Source organism: Anastrepha obliqua, chromosome 5 (genome assembly GCF_027943255.1).
Source record: "Anastrepha obliqua isolate idAnaObli1 chromosome 5, idAnaObli1_1.0, whole genome shotgun sequence".
In the NCBI taxonomy this organism is placed as follows: domain Eukaryota; kingdom Metazoa; phylum Arthropoda; class Insecta; order Diptera; family Tephritidae; genus Anastrepha; species Anastrepha obliqua.
Genome location: NC_072896.1, coordinates 115,244,301 through 115,270,944, shown reverse-complemented (window position 1 = coordinate 115,270,944; position 26,644 = coordinate 115,244,301). Strand labels below are relative to the sequence as shown.

General features: G+C 33.9%; 1 protein-coding gene across 1 annotated transcript in view; it reads right to left on the bottom strand.

Moving 5' to 3' along the window:
* The window catches only part of LOC129248420 (cell adhesion molecule Dscam2), a 229,806-nt gene that overhangs the window by 164,781 nt on the left and 38,381 nt on the right, over positions 1-26,644 (bottom strand). The window contains exon 3 of the mRNA XM_054887962.1: positions 4,221-4,481. Coding sequence (XP_054743937.1) covers positions 4,221-4,481 — 261 coding nt within the window. The remainder of the gene's footprint in view (positions 1-4,220; positions 4,482-26,644) is intronic.

Genomic DNA, 26,644 nt, shown 5'->3' with positions numbered 1-26,644 from the left:
CGTCTTGAAATGTTATAAATTTCACAATTAAGGGTCAGTTGAACTGGCATAAATCGTGGGAAAGCGCAGAAAGAGGAAACAAATAATAAAATATCAGGCACTAAAATAAAAAAAATGCATTAAAGCAAAGTTTAAAAACAAATTACTTAACAAAGAGCAACATAACGAAAATAGTAGAACATAGCATGGCACAACGAAGAATGGCGTAACATAAGAAACAAAATTACATAAACTAGGAGAAAGAACAAATAAATAAAAACTAAAATAAAATAAGCAACAATAAAATTATTTGAAATTAAAATTAATTTATTATTTAAAATTAACATAAATTAAAATAAACACAATAAAGGTATTTCAAACAATTGAATAACAAAACATAGCAAACATAATAGATAATATAGTAAGTTGAAAAAATTCATCCAGACATAACAAAATTCAACTTAATAATAAATAAACTAGCATAACTTAACATAACATAACAGAGAATTACACAAAATAGCATGGCATAACATGAGAAATAAACCAGCAAAATGTAACATCAAATAATAAAAATAATATAATATAATATAAAATAACACACCGTAACATAGCATAGATTTATATAAAATAATTCGACAGAAAACAGATACGAAATTAAAATAAAATGAAATTAAATAATTACAAAAATTATAAAACAAAATTAAATAAAAATAATAAAATTATATTTATAAATCGAGAGAGAATAAAATGAGATAAAAGAAAAAAATTAATTATATAAATACATTAAGTAAAACAAAAAAAAAAAAATAAAATAAAATGAGCCATAAAATTAATAAACAAAATCAATAAATGAAAGTAAATAACATAATGAACTAAAATAAAACAAAATAAAAATAGACCAAATATTAATTAAAAGAAAAAAATTACATTCAATGAAAATTAATAAAAAATAAGCAAAAACTAAAATAATAAAATAATCTGAAAGAAAATAAAATGAGATAGAACCTGAATTAAAAGAAATTAAATAAAATCAATCAAAATAAAATAAAATAAGATTAGATAAAAAAATATTGAAACGTTGAAATAAATAAACCAAAATTAAATAAAATAAAATTAAAAAAAAATAATAATTTAATTTAGTAACAAATTTAAATACAATAAAATTAAACTGAAAAATAATAAAAGAAGAATAAATAAAAATAATAGAAAGAAAATCAATTACAAAAAATAATTAAATGAAATCAAGCAAAATGAATCAATAACACAAAATAAAATTAGTCAAAAAATTAAATTGAAAAAAATAAAGTAAAATAAAGTTAGATAGAACCTTAGTTAAAAAAAAAATAATATCAAACCAAATTAAATAAAATAAAACCAAACAGAAAATTAGTAAAAACAGAATAAATAAATAGAATAGAAAAAAAATAAAAAATATACTACAAAAAATAATAAAATCAAGCAAACTGAGCTAAAATAGAACAAAATAAAATTCGGCAAAAAATTAATAAAAGAACAAAAACACATTAAACAAAAAATTAAAAACAAAAATCAAATTAAATAAAATAATATAAAATACAGTTAAGTTTTACTCTACTTTACTTATTCATCCTTTGCCAAGATCTTTTCAGAAAAAATACTTAACACGTTGAATGCCACGCCGATTTTACATGGTTTGCCCGTAGAGCCAACATGAATTTATTAGTATGCAAAACATATTATGTGCACGTAAAATTTATACACACATTTCTCATGATTAAATAAAATATACTACATTATTCAATTACACTATTGCAATAATTTAAATAAAATTGAAAATTTTAAAACTTTTAAATTAAGTCAAATTATGTGTTTCTTGCAATCCTCCAATCACCGGTAACTCCCAAGGCGCTACAAAGAAACTTAGTGTCCGTGAATTTTAAGTCATTTCAAAGAAACGATCGATTTCCGAACATTGTGTTTTCGGACGAGAAAATTTGTCAAATTGAGCAATTCGTAAACTCTCAAAACGATCGTGTTTATTTGACCGATCGTTCATACGAGAATTTAAGTCACCAATTGGCCACCAGGAGACAGCACCCGCCCGAGGTAATACTTTGGACCGCTGTAACCGCAGGTGGGCGCTCTCTACTCGTTTTCATCGAGCCTGGCGTCAAGGAAAATGCGAAATATTATCGGAAAAGTATTCTGGAGGTTGCTTTGAAACCGTGGGCAGACAAACATTTCGGTGGCAGACCATGGACGTTTCAACACGACTCGGCACCGTCTCACAAAGCTCGAGGGAACGAAGTTTCCAAACTAAATTTATGGCCTTTTTAATTTGTTGCACTTTGAGTGCCGGACCCTGTCATTTCAACTTGTTTTCCCATACTTTATTTTGTTTTTCAAGTAGTTTTTTATTATATTTCATTTAAATTTTGTTTAATTTTATGTTAAATTATTTACTTTTTTATGCTATTTTATTTCTTTTTTAATTAATTTTATTTCACTTTGTTTTAGTGCATTTAATGTTTTTTATGTTAATTTTTATTTAATTTGTTTTATTTATTTTTTATCTTTTTTTATTTATTGTCCTTTATTTTATTTCATTAACGTTTTGTCTAATTTTATCTCAACTTTTTTAATTTAATATAATTTTTTTAATTATTGTTTTTTTTTTTTTAATTTTATGTCGGTTTATATTTTTTTAAGTTTTAATTAACTTACCTAGTTTTGTTTTCTTTTATTTAATTTTTTTATTATAAATAAATTTTTATCTAATTTTATTTTATTTCAATTCATTTTATTGAATTTTTTTATGGTTGCTTGGCTAGTTGTACATTTTTTTATTTTTTTTATTAATTTCTTGTCAAGGTTTACTTTACTTCGTTTATTTTATTAACTTTTTATTTATTTTTTGTTTCATTATTTTATTTGTTTTTATTTATTTATTATTTTTTGTTTAATTTTATTTTATTTAATTTTGTTGTACTTAAATCATTTTTTATTCATTTTTATCTTATGTTACTTTATTTAATTTTGTTTGATTTTATCTAGTTGTTGTTACTTCGCTCGATTAAACAGATTTTACTCTCAAATTTATACAATATTATACATATATTTTTTTCGAAATTGATTTTGAATGTTTTTTTCATTTTTGTAAAATATTACAAATACTACATAATATACATAATATAATTTTATATAAATATGTTATGCTTATAATTCTATATAAATATCTTGTTTGTAGTATAGGGTGCCATTTTTATACGTTTCTTCTTTTAAACTATTTTTGAAGAGAGTGCAAAACTAGATTACTGACACGATCCGGAGCTTGGCATAAATACCTCGTAAAATATTTAGTTTTACAAATATAACTTTTAGTATTATATTTTGCGAATACTCGCTGATTTTTGTAAGAAACGACCCACATTAAGCCATTTAATCTTTGCAAAAGCAAAAACAAAATTACATTTTCACTTAACCACATCAACGTGGCTGAGGCCTGAGAGCAGGTAAAAGGCGCTAAATTATTTAAACTTAAGAAATTAAGTGAGTTGTGCAAGAAAAATGTGCGCTGGTGTATTTAAGTGGCTGTATAAATGTGTGTGTGTGTATATAAATGGCTCGTTAGCCTGAATATAATGATTGCCCAGTTGGCGCTGCTCACCGTCAGCCAGCCATACACTTGAGCGCTCAATTGCACCTCTTCAGCGCGGATTAAGGACATTTGCATTTGGTGCTACTTAAAAAACGACACACACACACACACATACACTCACCCACCCACATACAATGCCTACACATATACGCAGCCAAATGGGCGAGTTGGGCTACGAACGAATCAGCCAGTCAATTCAACCAGTCGGTTGGTAGCCGGCATATAATGGCAGTGAAAATCCTTTTAAAAATTTCGTAACCACCGGCAGCAGCAGCATAAGAGGGTAAAGCATTCAATTTAAATAAATTTAATTTTAAATTAATACGGTATTATTGCCGCCCACAATGCGACGCAGCCACCTTTTTTCCACAACTATGTGTGCATGTATGTGTATATGTACGTATGTAAGTAGTTATGTGCATATCGTTGGTCGGGCCATTGGCTGCGTTGCCAGGCAGCTGGCAGTCATCCACTTATTGGCATTTTGCTATGCTCGTTCGCTGACATACAAACATACATATGTATGAACGAATATAAAAAATATTACATATATACCTCTTAGCCAACTCTTCCCCACCCACAACTGCCCCCCACATGTACTTACGTTATCGTTGGATCAGGCGAACCGCCAATGCTGCTGCACGTCAGCTCCATTTTCACATCCTCGGTAGCGATGGCCACATTGCCGGGTGAAATAACGGGCGGATGCGGTGGTGTGAGGACGGTTAAGTTGTAAAACTCCTGATGGACATCGGCGCCCGTACCTTTCGCCTTGATGCGACATTCGAAGCGACCATTGTCGCGATTGTATGAGGCGTTTTTAATTTGCAAATCGTAAATGCCACGCTCCGGACGGTAATCGGGTCTGGAATGAGAAGAAAAACACAAAATGTTGAGTCCCAAAAAAAAAACGGATGGTGAAAAAATGTATAGATAACTGTTAAAAAAGCAATTACGAAGCATTTGAGTAATGAAAAGGCTGCAACACTGAAACAATTAAGAAAAAATTCCAAAAACTCAATACAAGGAAATTAAGTGTAAAAAAAATTGTGATTAAACAAATTAAAAATGTTAAAAAGCGAGAAGTGGGCAACGGTGCCGCAAGATGGGCGTTGGTGGTGGTGCTGATGGAAAACGAGTGATTATACAGGCAGATTACAAAATTGAATTAAAAGTAATTAAAAGAAATCTGTGCGTGCGCGCACTACCACACGCACACATTTTTTTTATTCGATGTTTAGTGGACACTTTTTGATTTGCTGGCTTAAGCGGGTTAAAAATGCGGGTGGCAACAAAAAAAGGCAAAAAGGCAGAGATGGTAATTTATGGCAAAAAATGCGGAAATGGCATGAAAGGGTTTGCTTCAAAAAATAGAGTTAAAAAGTATGTAATTAAAGAGTTTGGCGTGCCCCAGATTAAGGCCAAGTTTTTGCTTCAAACTGAAGACCGCAATTTTAATACATACGAATATTTCTTAAAAATGAAACCAGCTTGAATTTTGGGAGTATTCTACGCGTCGCTCTCCATCAAGCTAAAATTTAGGCTTCCAGACCACTGTAGTGTTTTCCAAGCGGAGGTAGCCACAACTAAGGAAGCAGTATATACCTATGAAATGCGACTTTTTTTCAATTTGAAACGTATATTAACAAAAAATGGTTACAAATTTAAGCTTCAAAATAATAGCAATCGCTACCGACACATTTTTCCCATCTCTCAGGCAATTTGTGGATGCCGCGCCAAAAAAATTGGCCGTCTTTGGTCGCAAACCATTCATCGAGCCATTTTTTGGCTTCGTCGAGAGAATTGAAGCGCTGCTCGAAAAGTGCGTGGCCCATCGATGCAAAGAAATGATAATCGGAATGCGCCAGGTCTGGTGAGTAAGCCGCATGCATCAGCGGTTCTCAATCGTACGTCTCCACCAATTCCCGGGTCGCTCTTGTTCGATGTGGCGGTTCAGTGTCAACAAGAGAAATAACTTTGTGACGCCGATCGGCATATTCTGGGCATTTTCGGTGTATAGGGCTGTTCAAATCGGCCAATTGTCGTTGGTAGCGTGCACCGTCAACTGTTTCACCTGGTTTTAATAGCTCGTACCAAATCGTACCACGCTGATCCCAGAAAACACACAGCATTCCCTTGCGGCCGAAACGATTTGGTTTGGCCGTTGTTTTTGGCTTGTGGCCGGGCGGACCATACGATCGTTTACGCTTGGGATTCGAGAAATACGCGCATTTTTCATCACCCGTAACGATTTGATGCAAAAAAGACTTCCTTTTGAACCGGGCGAGCAGCATTTCACAAATGGTTTTTCGATGCCCGCAAATCGTAGTTTGAAGCCACGAAATTCGACATTTTTAAGAGCGACAAAAATGCATTGTTGCATTGAAACGTAACAAACTGAGTTGGGACATTTGGGAAGGTTTAAAAATACTCCTAGTGACATCTATGGACTAATAGCTGAAAGTCTCATTTCACAGGTATATACCGTAATTACTGTAAAAGGCGTAAATATCTACTCCGACAGCCAAGCGATATTTGTCACTTATCTGGGTTCCCGGTCACAACAGAAACCGCTGGACTTATGAGCCGGCCAGCCACCGGACTGTGGAGAAGTGAGTTTCCTTGAGAACCTGTAGTCTACTCCTGGAAAGATAGGCCGCGCATCAACTCGCAACCGCGCTGGGCTAGCGTGCAAACGTGCAAAGTCTCGAGATGCTTTTGACTACGGGTAGTTGATCGGGGGCACCCGAGAGAGGCTAACAAAGCCACAACTCTAAAATTAAGTAGATATCCCTACCGGAAGTTGTCCGTTCGATGTCCATGCGGTGAGACTTAAGATTGTTTCAACTTCTTTCTGCAGAAGCTGTTCGGAGGATAAGGTGGAATCAGCTCAGCACTTTTTTCGCAACTACCCTGCTCTCGTCGCGCACAGATTTAGACATTTGGGCTCTCACTTTTTTGCAATACTGAGGATTTAAACATTACACATCTGTTGCAATTCCTGACCAGCTTTTAGCGGTTAGGACAAATGTAATTAGCCACGATTGGGTCGTAATCCTCCAACCGAAAGCCCTTTCTTCCATTTTCCAACTGTTTGGTTCGTTTCCTTCTGTTCTTCCCCATTCGTCCCATCTTTCATACAATACTTGATCTAGGAAAACTCCAGGAAAAATCTGTTTGCCATTTTATTCCCGAGCTTTTTTATATTTTTTTTCACTTTTACTGCTGTATTTATGAGTATTATATTTTAAACACTCGCGAATCGAAAATATCTACTAATGCTCCAGCTCGGAAGTCAAGCAAAGAAAAATCATACGGAACTTTTATTTCTTGCTCAGTTTTTTCTGTCAATTCAGTATCAGTTTCCTGCATCGCTCCCTCTTTACGCTTTTCTATACCACTGAAAATTTTGAATCTCTTGCGAATCGAAAATACCTGCATTCAGGGCTCCAGCTGGAATAGTAAAAATAGTCACAAGTAAAACCAGGTTTTTATTTCTTTCCCCGCAGCTCTCTTTCACTGCTTTGGGTGCATCAAAATAGAGTTTTGATACATTCGCGAATATAAAATACATATACGTTTTCAGCTCGTGAGTGAAAAAAATGTGAAAGATATTTGGCTTTATAATTCCTTCGTATTAGAGATGCTCACTCCTGTTTTATTCGCACTTTTATGACTGCGGCGTTTTCCACTTGCTCGCGAGCCGAATATATTTTTCACTAAAAAGTCAAACTTGTGTTTTATTTTTGTAAAGAAGGGGCGTGTGAGCCCACTAAAATAACTCTTTAACTAAAGATTTTAACTTTTTTACTGAAAACAAAAAAATAATTAAAATATTGTAAACTATGGTATCACAAAAATCTTGTCTGCAATGATTTTCCAGCTGCGAATTTTCTAGCACACTAAACAGGGGAAAAATCTCTCACCGAAAACTTCGTTCTACACGCGAAAAAACACGTTCCTTGCGTCTAGACAAATTCAAGAGTCACTCTCATTCTCACTCATTCACTCTTTCATTCCTTCCACGCTCACACCTCGCCAAGTCATGCAATTTTTTTTTACTGAGGGCATAAGTTTTCGCAAACTTTTTGAAGATTAACATTTTGACTGCTATTCGGAGCAACTTAAATTAACGACCCCTACAATGGCGTTGGTAATGATTATGAAAAGCGTTTTTGGCTGAAGGGGAGCGTGACAAAGTTTTGACAACTTTGCACTTAAAAGTTATTTATACAAAATGTCAACCTCTACTCTCTATGCGGTTATGACAGTTTATGCAACAAATAATATTCATAATGAACCACATTGGCAGGGAGGCAAGAAAGTGGGCGGGTAGGAAGGTGGATAGGTTAAATAGTCATATAGCAGATTAAAATTCTAAAGCTTCGCCTCTCGAATAACATTTTATTTCGACATAAACGTATGATATGCGGTGGTATGCAGTTTATAACTTCAAAATAATTTATTATGTGAATAGTGGGCAGATTGGCTACTTCTTATTCCACATACAAACCCAACTGCACACTCAATGAAGCTCAGTCTATATACACCTGCCGCTCAAGCATGCACACACACCACCCTACTACTATTCTTCCCTCTCGTGCTTTTTGCGCTCTAACTTATGAAATAATCAGCTGTTTGCTTTTTTCACAAATGTCTCTTCTCCTTCTTTTAATGACAAGAAGGCACAAGAAATATTTCCACTTCCTAAGAAGGAAAATGAATGCCTTGTTTTTGTATTTTACTTATTCATTACATTTTTCCTTCCCCATGTCAACTTGCCAAATTTGGAATGAAATCCTTCTTCATTGCTTCGCCTTATTGGGAAGTGAGTAGTGCACAATGACGCCCAAGTATTTTGTTGCTTAGCAACATGTTGCTAGTGGATATTGCGTCGAGGTAACGATTAACACTGCTGAATCGGACTCAGTCACTTTTGCTCAGTGACTGAGTATTAAATGTTCTTTTTTTCTATTGAAATCTTTGTAAATGCCAGCTAAGTTATGAGGAGTAACCGTTTTGATTAAATTAATTTATGATCCTATTTTTCCGATTCAAGTGAATTTTGCTTCACAATGCACTTGGATTTCAAGTAGCAGATGAAAGATATGAAAGATAAGGTGAAATTTAAGCAAACCAAACAATAAGTAATATTTAGCGAATATATTGGCCATTTCGAGGAATATTGAAGAGTGGTTAAATTTCAAGGGCCGATGTTGAATGTGAACCGCACCTAAGCGTCAACGACACCGTTGGACTTCTTTCTTTGGGGTTATTTGAAAGAAAAGGTGTACGTCGATAAGCCAGCAACAATTCAAGAGCTAAAGGATGAGATAATTCGGCACATTAACGGCATAGAACCTCAATTATGCCTCCGCGTCATCGAAAATTTGGACCATCGGATGGAGGTGTGCCGCCCAGACCGCGGCGGCCATTTGGACGATATTTTGTTCCACACGTAATTGAGCCATACCGATATTATCATAGTTAGGAGAAATGACAATAATTTCTTAAAAAAATTGTATTTTATTCAAAATCAACACCGGCCCTTGAAACTTAACCACCCTTTATAATATCGAAAATCAAAGAGAAGGACGATGTAGGATGAAAATATGAGCCAAAAAAAAGTTATAAACTAAACTAACCAATTTACGCATTCCTCACATTAAACACTAGAAAATAATACCTGTAAATAATTTTAAAGAACAATTTTTTATTTCATTTTTTTTTGTGAGTGATTTTTTTTTTACCAAAAAGAAATTTTTTTGTACAAAATGGAAATTACTGCATAGTAAAATTTTGAGTTTTGATGAAAATTTGTAAAATTTTTTTTAAATTTATGGAATTTCTTTAATCCTTTAAATTTGAGAAATTTTTGAAATATTTTAATTTTTTTCAATTTTGCACAAAGTTACACATTTGAGCTATACATTTTTTTTCGCATGAACTATACATTTTTATAAAAAAAAATTTTGATTAATATATTAAATAATAATACTTTTTATAAAATTATAGTTCCTAACACAACAAAAACAACATAACTTAGAGCTTTAAACTTTGTGTAAAACTGAAAAATTCAAAAAAATTTCAAACATTTTAGTCAGAATTTTAAAATTTCTTTTAGATATGCAGTTTTTAGCCCTTTCAGTTTCGGTGACAGTTAAAAAAAGGTCTTAAAATTCTTAGAGTGGCAAATAATTTCCATAGATTTTTTAAAATTTACAAATATAAAGTACACATATTTTGATTCATATAAAAAAAGTCGATAATTTGTTAAATTTATTTATTAATAGTATTATTTTGCGGAAGAGCTGGTGTTTTTAGGTAGACGGAGACATGAGTGGAAACTTGATGTAAGCGACGATTTAGTATTCACTGCACTAAAAGCGCAACGGGCTGATCGTGACTTGTGAGAAAACTAAGAGGAAAGAAGCAAAAGTAAATGTACTGGAGACGTTTTTTTAGCGAGCAAGCCACTACAAAGGGCGAACTAAGCAGAATATTAAAAAATAATATTAAGCAGATTTATGTGCTTTTTTGGGTTTGCAACTTATTAAACCAGAATATAAACTATTAAATAAAAACAATAAATTAATTTTAAAGAGAGGTTTTATTCGTATTGATTCAAATTTTGATTTGGTCTTAAGCGAGAAGTGCCATTTTGCTAAGCTAGTCGTCAACACTCCACGAAATGGATGATGTGGGGAAGGAGGTATATGAACAAATGGCTTCCACTCACTAAACAAAATAAAGCTTACATTTATGAAAAAAATAATAATAATAAAAAAAGCGGTTGTCTGTAAAGTCTGTTTACTGAAGATAGTTGAACGTGACAACGTCATAAGAAAATACTGATGGAATGATTGCATTTTTTCAAAGAAAATTTTAATTTTATTTGTTTGATAGATATTTTGTATGGATATAGAGAGGGAGGTAAACGGAATCGGAGTGGAATTGATCAAGTTACATTTATTTGTACGCACAAATACAATTATGTCAATTTTTTTTTCTTTTTTTTACAATGTACACAGCGGTTCTGCAAAATGAGTCGTCGTTCGAAACAATTTAGAAAAAATTTTCATAAAATTCTTCGTTCAGAAAATCATTTTAAATTGACAAAATACTTGAATAAAATTTATTGTTTCAATTTCTACTCGACTGTTAATATTTAATTTTTGATTTTATTATTTTATAATAATACATTTTGTATTGACATTATTTCTTTCAGCAAGTAAACTGAATAAAAGTTGTTCAATTAGTTACTTAATATTTTTGCAAATTTAATTGTAGTTTGTTGTAAAAAGAGTTGTATGCATCAAATTCAGTTATGCTCTCTGTTTCTTTTAATAAAACTTTGTTCACTCCCTAACCTGTTGCCGATTCGTGTTCAACTACTGAATACTATAAAATTTGAAATGTGCCAGTCAATGAGTGGAATGATGCATTGCTGCTCTCTTAATCTCTTTGCTGCTCATTTATTGCATATAAAAGCGATAGTTCGCATGTTTGTTGTTAATTTGTTTACACAGTTTTAAGTGAGTAAAAGCGCACACTCATTTGGCTCTTGGAGAAATGTTCGTTGTACACATACGTTCTTATGCGCATACAGGCATGTGTATGTGTGTATGTACATAGTTTCCCATAGGCTTTGAATTAGTCTTGTATTATTGTACACCAGCTGTCCGGACGCATCACTTACTCAAGTAGGAGAGAGCCAGATGGCGAACGCGGAAGCCGATTGTGCCTCTTTGTCGTTCGTTCCGCGCTCTCGCTTGCAGTTCAAGCCTCGAATTATAAGACGGTGTCACGTCAAAAATATTAAAATAAAGCTTTCTTATGTTACAAAAAAAAATTGTAATTGTTGAAAGTACGCCCGAAAAGCCATTTTTTTAAATTTTATTATTAACCATTAAATCGAAATTTACCTACAATTTCCAAGTCTCGAAATTTCATTGAAAACAAATGATTTATGAATTGCTTCTTCCTGCATGAAATTCAATATGCTAACTGCCACCTACAGGAGCTGATACGTAATTTCAAATATATAAAAATCTCAGTTTGTCAATTATCTGTGTAGATCAGCCCATTGCCCTCTTCACCCTCATATCCCTCAGCACTTACATTTGTATGCAGTTATTAAAAACCAAGCAGCACTTTGTGACTTCCAGAAGGTCACAGAGTAAAGTAATAAAGCATTTTCTAAGAATTTTAAAATAAATAAAAGTAATCAATTAGAAACGATTTAGTGTGTGAAATGACTAAATATTATCAAGTGTACGAGCATCGGCAAGTGTGTGGCTCAATTGCTGTTGTCCTGCTGCAGATTTAGTAATGCAATATTTGCTTTGAAAAACTTATGAGTTTACTTAAGCTTTAAGTCAATGGTGTGAAAGTTCAATATTTGCTAAATTGATGTTTTTTGTTATTCCCTAAAGTCCCACACACTCACCCATAGATATGCCGTTCATACTATGATAAAACACATTTTTACTATCACTTGATGTCCTTCATTCAAAATGTATGCACGTAGGTATGTTTGTTTAAATATAAGTGCATATACGAAGGAATTCAATAAAGCGTGTTTGCATTTGTATCCATTTATAAAACATAAATTGATTTTGGTATGAAAACTAAGCATGTTTTTAAAAAGTCATTTACTATTTATTCGTGTTGTCGAGTGCGTTGGCAGCAGGAGGAAAATTGTTATATTCATTTCTGCTGCATATATTTCTCATGCATAAAGAATGGCTGGTGTGACATTTGTGGGAACTGAATATACATTGAGGCACATACGAGTATAAGGGACGAGCGCATATGTGTGGCAAAATAATAAATGCATAGCTTTTGGTAGCAAATTGAAAAAAAGTGAGTAGGATAAACTTAATATTAAAATTTATTTATTTCGTATGACTAGGTGCTGTATTTTCGTATAGATTAATTAGAAATTTGTAAAAATTTTGATATCCGCATATGCCATTTTAGTGAAGGAAGACACCATGCAAGACATGTCTTCAATGATGTCGCTCTTCTAATAAAAGTGAATGCATTTACTTCGTGCGATCAGGTACAACGTTTTCATATACATAGATGAATAAGAAATGTGTAAATTTGACATACATATATGCGACTTTAGTTGAGGAAGACAGTATGCAAGACATGTCTTCAATGACGTCGTGCATCCAAAAAAAAATTAATTTTATGCATGTGCAGTTATTTTCAAGTGAAATTTCAAAAGTGATCATCTCGCAAGATGTGCGCCAAATGATGTCAGTCATGTCCCGCATATAACGGGTGGTTAAATTTCAAGTACCGATGTTGAATGTGAACCACAACTAAACGTCAAGTTTTTTTCTGCATTTCATTTGACATTTTCCAATTTCACACTAACTCAATTTGAACCATGGAAAGATACACAATCAAGCAACGCGTTAAACTTATTCAGGCTTATTATGAAATCGGGCGTTCAAATCATCGGGCCGTATTTTTTCCAAAATGAGGCCGGTCAGGCAGTTACTGTGAATAGTGTTCGCTATCGTGAGATGATAACGAACTTTTTATGGCCCGAATTGGAAAATATGGATATGAACGATATGTGGTTTTAACAAGACGGTGCCATTTGTCACACAGCTAACGAAACAATGGCTCTTTTGTGCGAAAAATTCGATGGCCGAATAATCTCACGACGCGGCGGTGTCAATTGGCGGCCAAGATCTTGTGAATTAACACCGTTGGACTTCTTTCTTTGGGGTTATTTGAAAGAAAAGGTGTACGTCGATAAGCCAGCAACAATTCAAGAGCTAAAGGATTAGATAATTCGGCACATTAACAGCATAGAACCTCAATTATGCCTCCGCGTCATCGAAAATTTGGACCATCGGATGGAGGTGTGCCGCCGAGTCCGCGGCGGCCATTTGGACGATATTTTGTTCCATACGTAATTGAGCCATACCAATATTATCATAATAAAGAGAAAAGACAATACTTTCTTAAAAAAATTGTATTTTATTCAAAATCAACATCGGCCCTTGAAATTTAACCACCCTTTATAAACTAAATACACTTTTGGCTATTTTGAAGCAAGCTTTTGCAAAACACGTCGTCAGAGGTGATTTATAAGTTAATGCGAAATATTTTTCAGTAAAATATGCCACCAAAAATCTCTCTTTAGTATGTTATTTTACTAGAAACTCACGATGTACAGAATGCAAAGGTGTGGTCGACATCAAACCGTTGATCGGCTCACAGCGAATTTGGGAGAATTGACTGATATGTTGGTTTAAAAGCAGAGATGACAGCGGTTTGTTTACAATAGAGGTTAGCAGAAACTGAGATTGTGTTGGTGATACACGAAAAAATTCACGTACCTACTTCGTAGGCGCCTACTCTTTGACTGATTGGAAGAGCGTAAGCCCGTGTGAAATGCATGGACACAATTGGGTTGTCAAGTCTCTTATGGCGTAGCGGCCAAAGTTACTCTCACAATTTTTCTTCGGATGGTTAAATCTTGTAATCTATCATTCTTGCTAGAAACCCATTATTGCAGGCGATAAATTTGCTACACATTTGATTAATTATGTTTCGTAAGATTTTCATCAACTAATTTCAAACTGATAAAAACAATTTCGAACTAATTTCACAAAGGTGACACTTTGGGTGACATGTCACCGATGATGTCATGTATGAAAAAAAATTAACAAATGAGTAGCACAGCTCACTGGTAGTATGCATTAGCAATTTCAAAGAGGTGGCGCTTTGCGTGACATGTCACTGATGATGCCATGTATGAAAAAAATTAACAAATGGGTAGCATAGGTCGCTGGCTGAATGTATTCTCATTTGAAATTTGAAAAATTTTAATCATTGCAAACCACACACAGAAAGGTACAAAAATAAATAAGAAACGCACACACATACATATGTACACGCCCTCATATTTGATTGCGCACTTTACTAAAGGCAAGCTGCATGCGTGCAGGGAGCGTATAAGTTTATAAAAAATGTCCGAAGTAGTCTTCAATACCAAACTCTTACACGCATTCATATGGGCATAAGAAAATTTCTATGTTCACTTTATATTTAAGTATGTTTGTACATACGCACCCACCAACCCCTGTTAACATTTTTTGCTGCTTACTTATATCATTTTCTCTTCTTAGTAGATATAATTGGAGTGAATACAACAGCATTTGCCATTGTGTTTTGCGGATAAACTCATATAAGTTCAGTTGCAATTCCAGAATTCTTCACATTGCTGTTATGTTGCAAGTACATACGCTTGTTGCACAATAAGTATGCGTGCGGCCATAAACACAACAGCAACAACTTTAAAACTAATAATGGGAACCTATGTGTATACATACCAGTATGAGCTAAAGTATCGCAATGAGAGGCAATAAAGTAGAGAAATTGTTGGCTGATGTGGAACATTTCTGCAACAAAGCCCCAATTGCTCTTGTAAGCAAACTTATTTATGTATGTAAGTGGTTGGCCACTTTTGTCATGCAGAAAAATTTAATGCAACTCTTCAGGCAGTACTTCACATATTGTAGCTGTTTTTTTCTTTCTTCTTTTTTTTTTGTGTTTAAAGAGTGCTTACAAGTACAAGCACTTAAATGGAGAGTAGGAGGTAGCTGAAAGGGAATTGATAAGAGACAATGGAGTTTATGAAGGAAATAAAATTAAAAATGGTGAAATTAAATAAAATTTAATTTCGCTCTTCATCGGCATTGTGAAGCTAAGCATCGCAAAAAGACACCATGCAAGACATGTCTTAAATGGTGTCTTGCATGTCAAAATTTTTAAAATTTTTGAATGTGAAATATTTTTAAATAAGAATGAAATAATACATATTTTTTAGTACATAGAATTCAAAAAGGGACGCTTTGCAAGACATGTCTTTAGTGATGTCTTCCGCGCAAAAATTTTAAACAGATGCTATTTTTTTGGCGGCCGCCGTAGCCGAATGGTTAGGTGCGTGACTACCATTCGGAATTCACAGAGAGGACTTAGGTTCGAATCTCGGTGAAACACCAAATTAAGAAACACATTTTTCTAGAGTGTATTTCTGCCATCAAAAAGTTCCTCATAAAAATATCTGTCGTTCGGAGTAGGCTTGAAACTGCCGAACTGAAACAAGATGCACACCACAAATAAGAGGAGGAACTTTTGAAATTTTGGGGAATACTGAATTAAAACGAAAAAAAGAAAAACTCAAATCGCATACATATTCGGGAATAAATAAATATTAAAAATTATACTCTTATCTCACTAAGCAAAATAAAATTGCATGAATGGAAAGTAATGCCTTGCATGGAATTTGTTAAAAGACAATGGCACTTAAGAAATAATATTTATTTATATAGACCTCAAAAGGAGACACTTTGCAAGACATGTCTGAAATGATGTCTTGTATACTGAAAGTGGTTTAACTTTTAATGCTTATCAAAAATTTAGATATTCAGAAAAAAGAGAAAATAATGCCTTAGTCAAATAGTTTGGTACGTGACTATCATTCGGTAGTGCACGAGTTCGAAACTCAGGGCATGAAATTCTAAATGGTAGAAGAAATTATATCTAATGCCGATTGCCACTCGGCAGGCAATAGCACACCTCTGACTGTATTTTTGCCTGAGAAAAAGCTCCTCATACCGTACAAAAATATATATATTTAACACGTTCCCGCCGGCGCTGTTATTCATGGTTTTCGCCCACAGACGGCAACGTTTACATCTTTTCGCTCTATCGGAAGCGATTGCAGGTTATATAAAACGAAATTTTTTCATAAGGGTAGTCGTTTATGGCTTCTGATCTCATAGGTACCGTCTAATAAAGTACCATTGGTGGTACACGCCGTCCCATGAAGCAATCTTGTGCGGGCCACCGCTGGTACACGCCGCCTCATGAAGCAATCTTGTGCGAGCCACCGGTGGTACGCGCCGGCGTGAACGTGTTAATGCCACATTTCGTGAAAAAAATACTGAATATTACATATGTATGTAAATCACAGAAAATAAATCAAAAGAAATAGAATGAAATTAATGGAATTGAATGCATTTCAAAAACTGTGCAAGACATGTCTTCTATGATGTCTTGTGTGCCAAATTCTAAAAACAGTGGTAGGCGAGCGGTAAGATGTTATAAAATAATAGGCTTAAATGGTGTCTTCTATGTCTAATATGAGTGCATTAAAAGCTTATTTGCTAAAAAAATATTGAATTGAATTGAAATTTAATTTTTTTTATTGAATTTATTTTTTCTGAAAAAAAAACTAAAGAATTGAATTAAGAACCTTAATTCGTAAAGTGACTCAAAAAAATATGCTCAATACCGTCCAGACAAAAAAACTCAAAAAATTAGGCCAATTTTCATTCTTTTTTACGAGAAAAAAAATATTAGCTGGATAGCCGAGTAAATTTTAATATATCTAATAATGTGCAAGTTTCAAGTTGCTTGATTTTGCATAATTTTTTTATCTGGACGGTGTTGAAGGTATTTTCCATATAAAAACATTTCGCATATTCGCGGCCAATCAATGGAATTTTCTAGGAAGTTAAAACTTGCACTTTATCATACTAAAATTTAATGGATCATAAAAAACTAAAATAGTGGTTTTTAATGTTCATTCTGATACAGAAAATTTGGAATTTCGATGAAAATTTGTTCAATGCTTTTAATTTTTTTTAGAGGGTTTGAAATTTGGTTGTACGTTGTTTTTGTTACAATAGATAATGAAAAAAATGTTCATTAATTGTTTTATGGAGAAAATACGCAACACCGTTAAGGGAAAAATTATAAAACTACAAGAATAATTTTAAGCCACCTAATTAGGGTTAGGTTATTTGCTTTTCATCAAAGTGGTATCAGTATTTTCTTTTTTTGTTTTTTGCGTTTTCAATCTACTCATATCACACATATTTAAGCCTACTGTTTATAATAAGGCTGCCACAAGTACTCCACATTTTCATTATATGGAGAAAATGCACAGCACCGTAAAAAAAATAAATCATGGAAAATCAAGCAACAGAAAACTTATTATACTAAAATTTAATGGGCTATAAAACTGCGTACCTAAATTTAACAAAAAAAAAAATCTGATACAAAAACCTAAAAATTTTATTGCAAATTCGCCAATTCCTCCAAATCTTTTTATAAAGTGTGAAATTTGGTTTTCTGTGGTTCTTTTTCAGGCAATGAGTTATATCCTTCCAAATAAAAAATGTGCATTAAACTCAAACAAAGAGTATATTAAAAACTGGTCAAAATGTACTGTATTTTTTTGCGGGATGTGCAATGAAATTCACTTTAATCATTGAAGGCGAAACCAAATGGCAAATATGCATTTACTTTTCATGCCATGGAGGTGACCAAATAAATTTGTAGGATGAAATAATATAATAAGAAAAAAAAATTTAAATTAAAAAAATTTTAAAAATAAAAAAAAAAAAGAAAGTGTGTGGTAGTTCACGGAACCCGCACGATTGAAGTGAAACTTCTTTTATCAACAAATCAATAATTTAACTATTATTTCAATATAATGCATGCAGAAGTCATGGAAAGCATGGAATGGAATTTTATTAAACAGAATTATTTATTTATTTTAATATAAAAAGAAATGAATTTATTGTACTCAATTACATTTGGTTCTCGGCATTGTCATTATCATTATTGGATTCGTTTTCCAAAAATGAAACAAGGGCTTTATGGTAACTGAAATACGTAAAAAATGATCTACATTCTAATCTATCAAGGTATCGATGAAATACTGCATCAATGGTAGTTCCGCATCTTGTTGTTGGTACTACAAATTATCACTTATCGTACAACCGGAGGATTCACTGTCACGGTGTTCAACAGTAGCTCTTAATTTTTTACGCTCCAAATACTCACGTTGCCGTTCAGCACCTGTTTTCGGTTTCCGTTTTTGTTGATTTGATGCCATATTTAACAGAAATCAATCAACAAAACAAAATATGTTTGTAAGATTTGCTCAAAACTACACACACACTCTATGACGCGTCTCGCGTTACTAATAATATTGTGTTTGGGATAACTGTCAACTGTTTCCACCGAAATGCGTTCGCAAAGTGTATGGTCTTTGGTATGGTAAACAGATTTATGATACATTATTTTGCGGCGACAGCACAGCGCGATAGCCCAGCGGCTAGCAATGTGGGCTTCCGATCCGAAATCCTTGGTTCGAATCACAAGAAATTTTTTTTTTTTTTTTTTTTTATACATTTATTTCATTTTGTTTTATGATATGTTTATGAGCAGATTTTTTTCATGGCAGAAATACACTCGGAGGTTTGCCATTGCCTGCCGAGGGGCGACCGCTATTAGAAAAATGTTTTCATTAATTTTGCTTTCACCGAGATTCGAACCAACGACCTCTCTGTGAATTCCGAATGGTGATCACGCACCAACCCACTCGGCTACGGCGGCCGTCAATCAAATGTCATATTTACAAATTACATTCGATAAGAATGCAATAATAAACGACCGCATTACATTCACGACGACACGCCACGCCAGTCTTTTAACAGATGGCGCTGGCATAGCGGAGTTTTACGTAGTTTAGCGTAGTTTTACTCCTCACAGCGTTTCATCCACGCCACGCTTTTAACAGATGGCGCTGGCGTAGCGTCACATATCGATGAAACGCTATGGTTTTACTCCTCACAGCGTTTCATCCTTCGAGACAAAAGAAGTTTCACTTCAAAAATTTAAAAATATAAATAAAATATTTAGAATTAGCAAAAAAAATATATCGAACTTTTATTGAAACTGTATAAATTTTTCAGCAGTTTTCAACTATTCTATAATAATAATCATCTCCAAAACTTTCATTTTGACTCGTAGCAGGACTTGTGTGCGATAACGATTCCACAATTGCTGAAGGCGCACAGTATATGCCAATATTTTTTCTCTTTTTTCTTTGCAATGCGAATGAAATGATATAAAGTTGCATGCCATCATCATCATTGTCGCTTTCACCATTCTTCATATCTTCTCGTAAAAGTAATCTCAGTATAATTCTTTCAAAAATTCATAAATTGCATATTCTAAATACAATTTCTGTCTCAAAGGCTACAACGCCACCACTTTCGTTGGCAATTTTCATTTCCTTCACTTTCTCAACTTTCAACTAACTGCTACTCTAACTTTCACCCAGCAAAAATCCGCTTACCCTTATCTGCTTTCTCTATTGCAACTGCCTTTGACTTTGACTTATGCGAAGCCCTTGGAACTTGTAGCATAAATACAGTACACTAAATAGACAAACGCTTCACAAAAGTTGTTGCTACCTTCCTATCTAACGGCGAACATATGTATGTACGTTTTCACGTCGTTGCACTGGAACAAAAGCGTAGCGGATTGTTGCAGCGGCACACAAATGAAGTTGAGAAAAAAAGAAAACAAATAAATATAATCAAGTGTGGCAAAAAAAAAAAAGAACGAAGAAAAAATGAAAAAGAGAAAAAATGTTATAAATGTCATGAAAGCGCGCATTCTTTTAGCTGGCAGGAGTGAAGGAACAGGAATGAAATTCTGTCTCGTAATGGTTAGAGAAGTAAGTACGGCAGAGTAGTGTTGGCTGTGGCGCTGCAGCACGGAGAGTAAACGCATTTTCGAGTGTATGCTGCTCATTTAACTGCGTTTATTATAATATGCCCTCAATGACTTGGTATTCAGTGACTCACTGTCACCGCCCTCACAACCAGGCTATAGTGAAATCCTCGCCACCACCACTGCTGGCAATATGCTACATATTCTATGCTGCTTGGTGCGCTTCTATAGTATCACAGTATTATAGCTCCGCACTCCCAAAGGAGCGTTCTAATGTTGCCTTTGTTCGTCAGCAGCAGTAGCAGCGGCAACAGAGTAGCAACGGCGACGTGACTGCTTTTGCTTCAAGGACGCTTTTATGTGCTCGAGCGTACTATAAGTTTTTGTTTTGTTTTTGTTTTTCATTTTTGCCTGCAGTCAAGTGCTTGAGGTCTATACTGAAACTACATTTCATTCTCTGCTGCCTCGACTACGTCTTAAATGCAAGCGCGGTAAGAGTGAGAGCACTCAGCAGCTCTGATATTCTCATTTTTCCTCAACTTATTTGTTGACAATCTTTTGGTTGCAGCTCTTTACTATGATGTCTGCGCTATTTGTTTCTTTCAGTCACTCTTCACACTCGTATACGAAGTTATTATTTGTTGTTTTTATTGCCACTCAACGGCAATTGTTGTACTTCTTAGCATTTAAGGCTGTTTCATATTTATTGTTGTTTTTGTGGCAGATACAATGTTCGTAGTTGTTGCTATTGCTGCGGGTACTTCTTTAGTTTGTTGTAGTTAGTAGCGAAAAATTACGTATACGCCATGGTGCGCCTTTTTGGCTTAGGCTTTGTTTAGAACGCGAGAAAACAAATTCGCTGTTTTGTTGAAAAATTATTTTTCACAAAAAAAGTTGGAGAAACATTTAATACGCAGTGAGTAGAAAAAGTATTGGAAAACTAGAGCGATTTTCACAAATTTAAAGTTCCATATAACTAATTAGAAAGACAGGTACATCACTAGACATTTTTAGGCATTTCAAATAGGAAAACTCGTAAGTGAAACATGTTCGATGATATGAAAAACTTAAACTCACAGCGAAAGCCATTTTTTTGTGTTTTTGTTCTAATCTTCAACATTTATTGTTCTCTCTCTCCAGTAACTTTTCAAAGCGCGCGCAATATTTCATTTGCACTATTGAATATTATCTATAAACAAATGAAGAGGAGAGCGAAGGAGTTAAAAATTCAACGCTAAATTCAAAGAAAGGAAACACACAAACAAACAAAACAAGACAGTAAAAAAAGAAAACAGTGAAATACCAATAGAAAACTGAAAAAAATTGTATAAATCTCGTGAACTATTCAGAAACTGGCTGTGTTCAGAAAATACGGTCAAAAATCATAAGAAAAAATTATTTTATATTTTTTTGAAGTTTTTACTTGAAAATTATCAAAAATCTCCTCTTCATAGTAAAGAATGCTACAGGCTTGTCAACTTTAAGGATAAATACTCTACTATTTCACCATCATCATTTGAAGGCCAATTTGTACACTGCTCAAAAAATGCGCTCATAACCTTAAGGCCACCACAACAACAAGTACACAGCCTCTAATAAAATAAGCGCTCATAAAAGTCTAAGCCTACCAACGCCACTAAAATATTTTATGTATTGTAAATGTACGCGTGAGTAAGCAGATGTTTGCCTCTTACGAGTCGCATCAACGCTCTTCCTGGTATGCACCATCACCGGCTGTGTTTCACCTAAAAATTAGCAGCTATTTTCCACTCCTATTGCTGCAACATTTTTATTATGATTATTATGATTATTAGAATACTTTTTTTCTCTTTTCTAGCATTTCGCATTTTATTTTCATTGCATTCGACGAAGTGGTTGCCTTATACAAATTGCTCGAATGCAAAGAGGATGCACGGAACGTAAAAAAAAAAACAAAAACGCCACAAAGCGTTGAGTACAAAACAATTTGGTGCTTGAAACATAAGTGGGCGACAACGCACAAATAGTACACATAGTAGACAACGACAATACCAAAGGGTGCACGGATGCACGGGTGTAGTGGCAAATGGTGTAGGCGGACGAGCAAAAAGCGGGAAAAGCAAGCCATCCAAAGCATTCCATGCTACTCAACAGAGGAGAAGCTGTAGCTGCTGCTGTAAATGTTTACAATGTCACTGCAGTAGCTACTGCCGCGCTTAGGCTGCCACTTTTCAGGGCCATCAACAGGCGCAATTGAAGCAGCATGCAGCACGCGGCATACTTATGGGCTTTCGACGCTGCTGCCGCGGCTCATTTGGCTCTTGTTGTTCATGATGATTACTGCTATATGTCGAGTTGTTTAGTGAGTGTAGTTGTTGAAATATAAATACCTGTGTTCACAAGAATAGTAGCGCGAGCAATTACAAAATTTTAACAAATATTTTTTTTTTGTTTTGTTTTTATAAAACTGTAGCGCATTTAAAAAAAAGCCATATAATTATAAGAGCTAAACTTTGCACAAATTTCACAAAGCGTTCAAAAAATACCTTAAAACTTTAAATTTTTTATTCATAATAAAGGGTGCTTAAATTTCAAGAGCCGATGTTGAATGTGCACCACACCTACCCCTCTACACTTTCTTTGACGCTATTTAAAATAAAAGGTGTACGTCGATAAGCCAGCAACAATTCAAGAGCTAAAGGATTAGATAATTCGGCACATTAACGGCATAGAACCTCAATTGTGCCTCAGCATCATCGAAAATTTGGACCATCGGATGGAGGTGTGCCGCCGAGACCGCGGCGGCCATTCGGACGATATTTTGTTCCATAAGTAATTGAGCCATACCAATATTATCATAATAAAGAGAAAAGACAAGAATTTCCTAAAAAAATTTGTATTTTATTCAAAATCAACATCGGCCCTTGAAACTTAACCACCCTTTGCATTAAAATTTTCAAATTTTTCTAAGAAAATTTTTCGAAAAATTCTGAGTATGCAATTTCATAGCCCATGCAATTTTAGTCTCACAACATGGAAGTCTTACGTTGCTAAAAACAATCGCTGATTTTTTACAAAATTTTTTTCGCTGAGCTGTTGAGAATTTTCGTCCATATAAATGCGTTCTTCCGAGCGCAATGTACTTTATATGGAAGAAAATTTTCAGTACGCAAAGCAAAAAAAAATTTCAAAATACAATATAATTATTGAGCGTCTACAAACTTACATTTTTTTTAGTAAATTTAATGGGCTATAAAACTGCATACCCAGAATTTCTAGAAGAATTCTGAAAAAAGCAAATTTTCAGAAAAAAAAAATGAAAATGTGAAGTCGCTAAATTTTTCTATTTCTAGAGTTTTTACAAAACAAAAAAAAAAAAAACAGCATAAGAAGTTGGAAATGTTCCTGTATTTTTTGTGGAATTTTTTTAGTTTTTGTGAAATTTTTCAACATTTGAAGCTTTGAATTAAATAGTTTCTGTTCTAGAAAGCACCATTACTTTACAAAAACATAAAAAAAATGTATATCAAAAAATAATTCAAACGTGGTAGCTTGTGGCGTTGCTATTATTTTGAACACAGATGTATATATACTTATAACTGTATTTAAATTACGCTGCATATTTTTGTTGCCTTTCTACGCTTTCCCATTTCATGTGCTGCTTCATTATTGTTCGGTCTCTGCTTTTGCAGTTATCATTTTTGCCATTGCTATTGGTGTTGATGTGGCTGTCGCAATTATTTTGCAGGCCTTGTTCACTGTCGCTATTTACAATCGCCATTTCCATAATGAAATGTTAAACGGGATATTAGCCTTTAGGCCTGACAGCAAACGAGTGGCGTACGAGCAGCAGGAACAGACAGTCAACCAACCAGCAAACCAGCCAAGCTCAGAGCTCAGCCTATGTGCCATTCAAGCAATGGATTTATGCTGTCATTCGGTGTTGTGTAGGCTTTTGCTGTTCGCATTATTCGTTACTAGTATTTTCTATTTTTTGTTTTTATTTTTTGCATTTGTGTGTGTGAACAAAGGCTTTACTGCATTCAGGCCTTTCATTACATTTCATTGCCTCTCACTTCACATACTCGTTTTTGTATTTGTATTTATTTTGTTTATACGCGCATTTTATATGCTACTTTATTCGCCATAAAAAAATTGTTGAAATAAAAATTCCACCACAGAGTTATGAGCAAAATTTTATATTTTTATATATTTTAATAAACATATTTACGTTTTCTTATTTTCTGTTGATGGCTTGTGCCATTCAATTTGCCATACATCGCGGTTGATGTCGTTCAACTCTTTTTCTTACTTCCACAACGGGAGTTAATGGGCACTTTTGTGAGAGTGACTGGCTTTGTATCAACACTGAACTTCTTGTGGTGCATAATAATTTCCTATTTTGCATGAAATCTTAAGCACTGCATAAAAATGTATACAGAAGAGAAAGAAGTTAGCAGTCAGCAGATACTTGGCTATTTCAAAGCCACAAAAACAGCTAAGCCAAGTCGCGCGATCGCTGGCAATGAAGGCTGTGACGATAAAAGACGATGAGGGAGGTTAGGAGACTGTAGGTGAAGAGTGTAAATTAAAAATAATGCGCAATAATTTAGTACTCGAAGGTGAGCACTTGAATAAACTCTAACGATGGCTGACTGCAAGTCTGTGCACTTGAGAAAAATATGCAACGTTTAAGGGTAAGCCGCGAAAAACTAAGTAACGAATGTATGTAAGAGGATGTAACAGATTTCTGTTAAGCCTTGCAAAGGCTAGAGGGTAGATAGCATAACGAAAAAATTATGAGTCTATCTAAAATATGGAAATTTTGTGACTCATAAGACGCAAGGAGTTACAGAAATATTTCAAAACCCACAGCACTTGGCAAACCTTACAAATAAATGAGTTTTCCAAAAACCAATTACTTTTGAACTAAGAATTGCAGAAAATTAAATTTAGGCAAATGAAAAACAAAAGGACATATTTATTAGCTATATTTTTTTTTAAGGTCTGTAACTCTCCATTGGGCACCCGGCACTGACTAGGCTGACTTTTTTGACTTTGAACGTGAATTTAACATATTTCTATTACAGCTAACGCCTTGAGCTTCTAGGAAGCTTCCTAAAATTTTATTTTCTGTAGATATACGGATATAACTTTTTGAAAAGGATCCTTGAACAGGACGAAAACAAAGCCTGACCCAGGCTCCTAGCTGAAGGTTTTAAAAAAAGTGTCTAACGGAGGTTTAAGGATACTCAAAAGCGTAAACACAAGTGTTTATCGTATACACTTGTTATCAAAATAATAGGTTCGTGGTATTTTGACCAGTTTTGACCACTTTACTTTTGCTTATTTTCTTTAACGAATTTTCGTAATTTTTTATAAAAGCCATAGCTCATTCTACAAAAATTTCAAGCTTTGTAAAAGAATTATAAAATTCATCAAAAACAAATTTCTGGTTGATTAGTGAGTTGCAACTACTTTAGCTTCTTCTCAATATGCACGTTTTCTGGTGAGGTCACCAAAGAAAGCTTCAATGTTTTCGGAAGATAATTATCACAATCTGAACTCGAATACCTCTCGTACGAGTTGAGACTGCAAACCGGTTTTTGCATTTTCTTAAATTGCATATTTTACAATTTAACAAAAATTTCAACATGTGGCATCTAATAAATCTTAAAGCTGAACAAGGAATGATTATCCGTACTTACGCTTATTTGCTTGTAAATGCTAAGTGCCTTTCCATTTCAACTTAGGTAAGCGGGGTTGTGTGTGAGTGTTTTTTAATAACTTAAGAAAGTAAGAAATTTAATCGTTTTGGATGTTTTGGATGTTTTGGTTTTTTTTCGTTTCTTGTTTCTTTTTTTGTTTACTTTTTACATAAATCATAAAAAAAAATTTTGTTTTTTGTTTTTCTTTTTTGTGGTTTTGTAAACGATGCAAAATTCTATACTAATACTTCATTCGCATATGAAAATTAAGTACGTTTCGTGAACAAATAATGGCAACTTAGCGATTTCACATTCTTTCAGAACTCAAATTTAAGCTCGTCTATTGTCTGAATATCTGATTTCATATTGGATTCAAGGACACATTTTATATTAAAAAAAACGAGTCCCAGTTCAAAGTCTTTATAAGCTCACATTATTTGGAATTTAAGCAGCGGTGCACAATCTGGAATTGAGATACATTTAAATTTAAATGCAGACACAAGCTTCAATGTATTTGAACAGACAGTGAGACAGACACAATTAAATTGAATCGGCTAGTCATCATGTCGGCTTCACCCTACCTTCTTTCTTTCCAATTATTGCAAACATCATAACAAAGTGAACATGACATTTATCTTGAATGAGAAGTATAAAAAATCAATGCCGCCGACTGTCATTCGCCGCGTGGACAGACAACCAATTTCAAATCATTCAACTTTTCTCACAACTCACCCCGTCACATAAATTATGCACAAGTGCTTAGCAAACACATAAA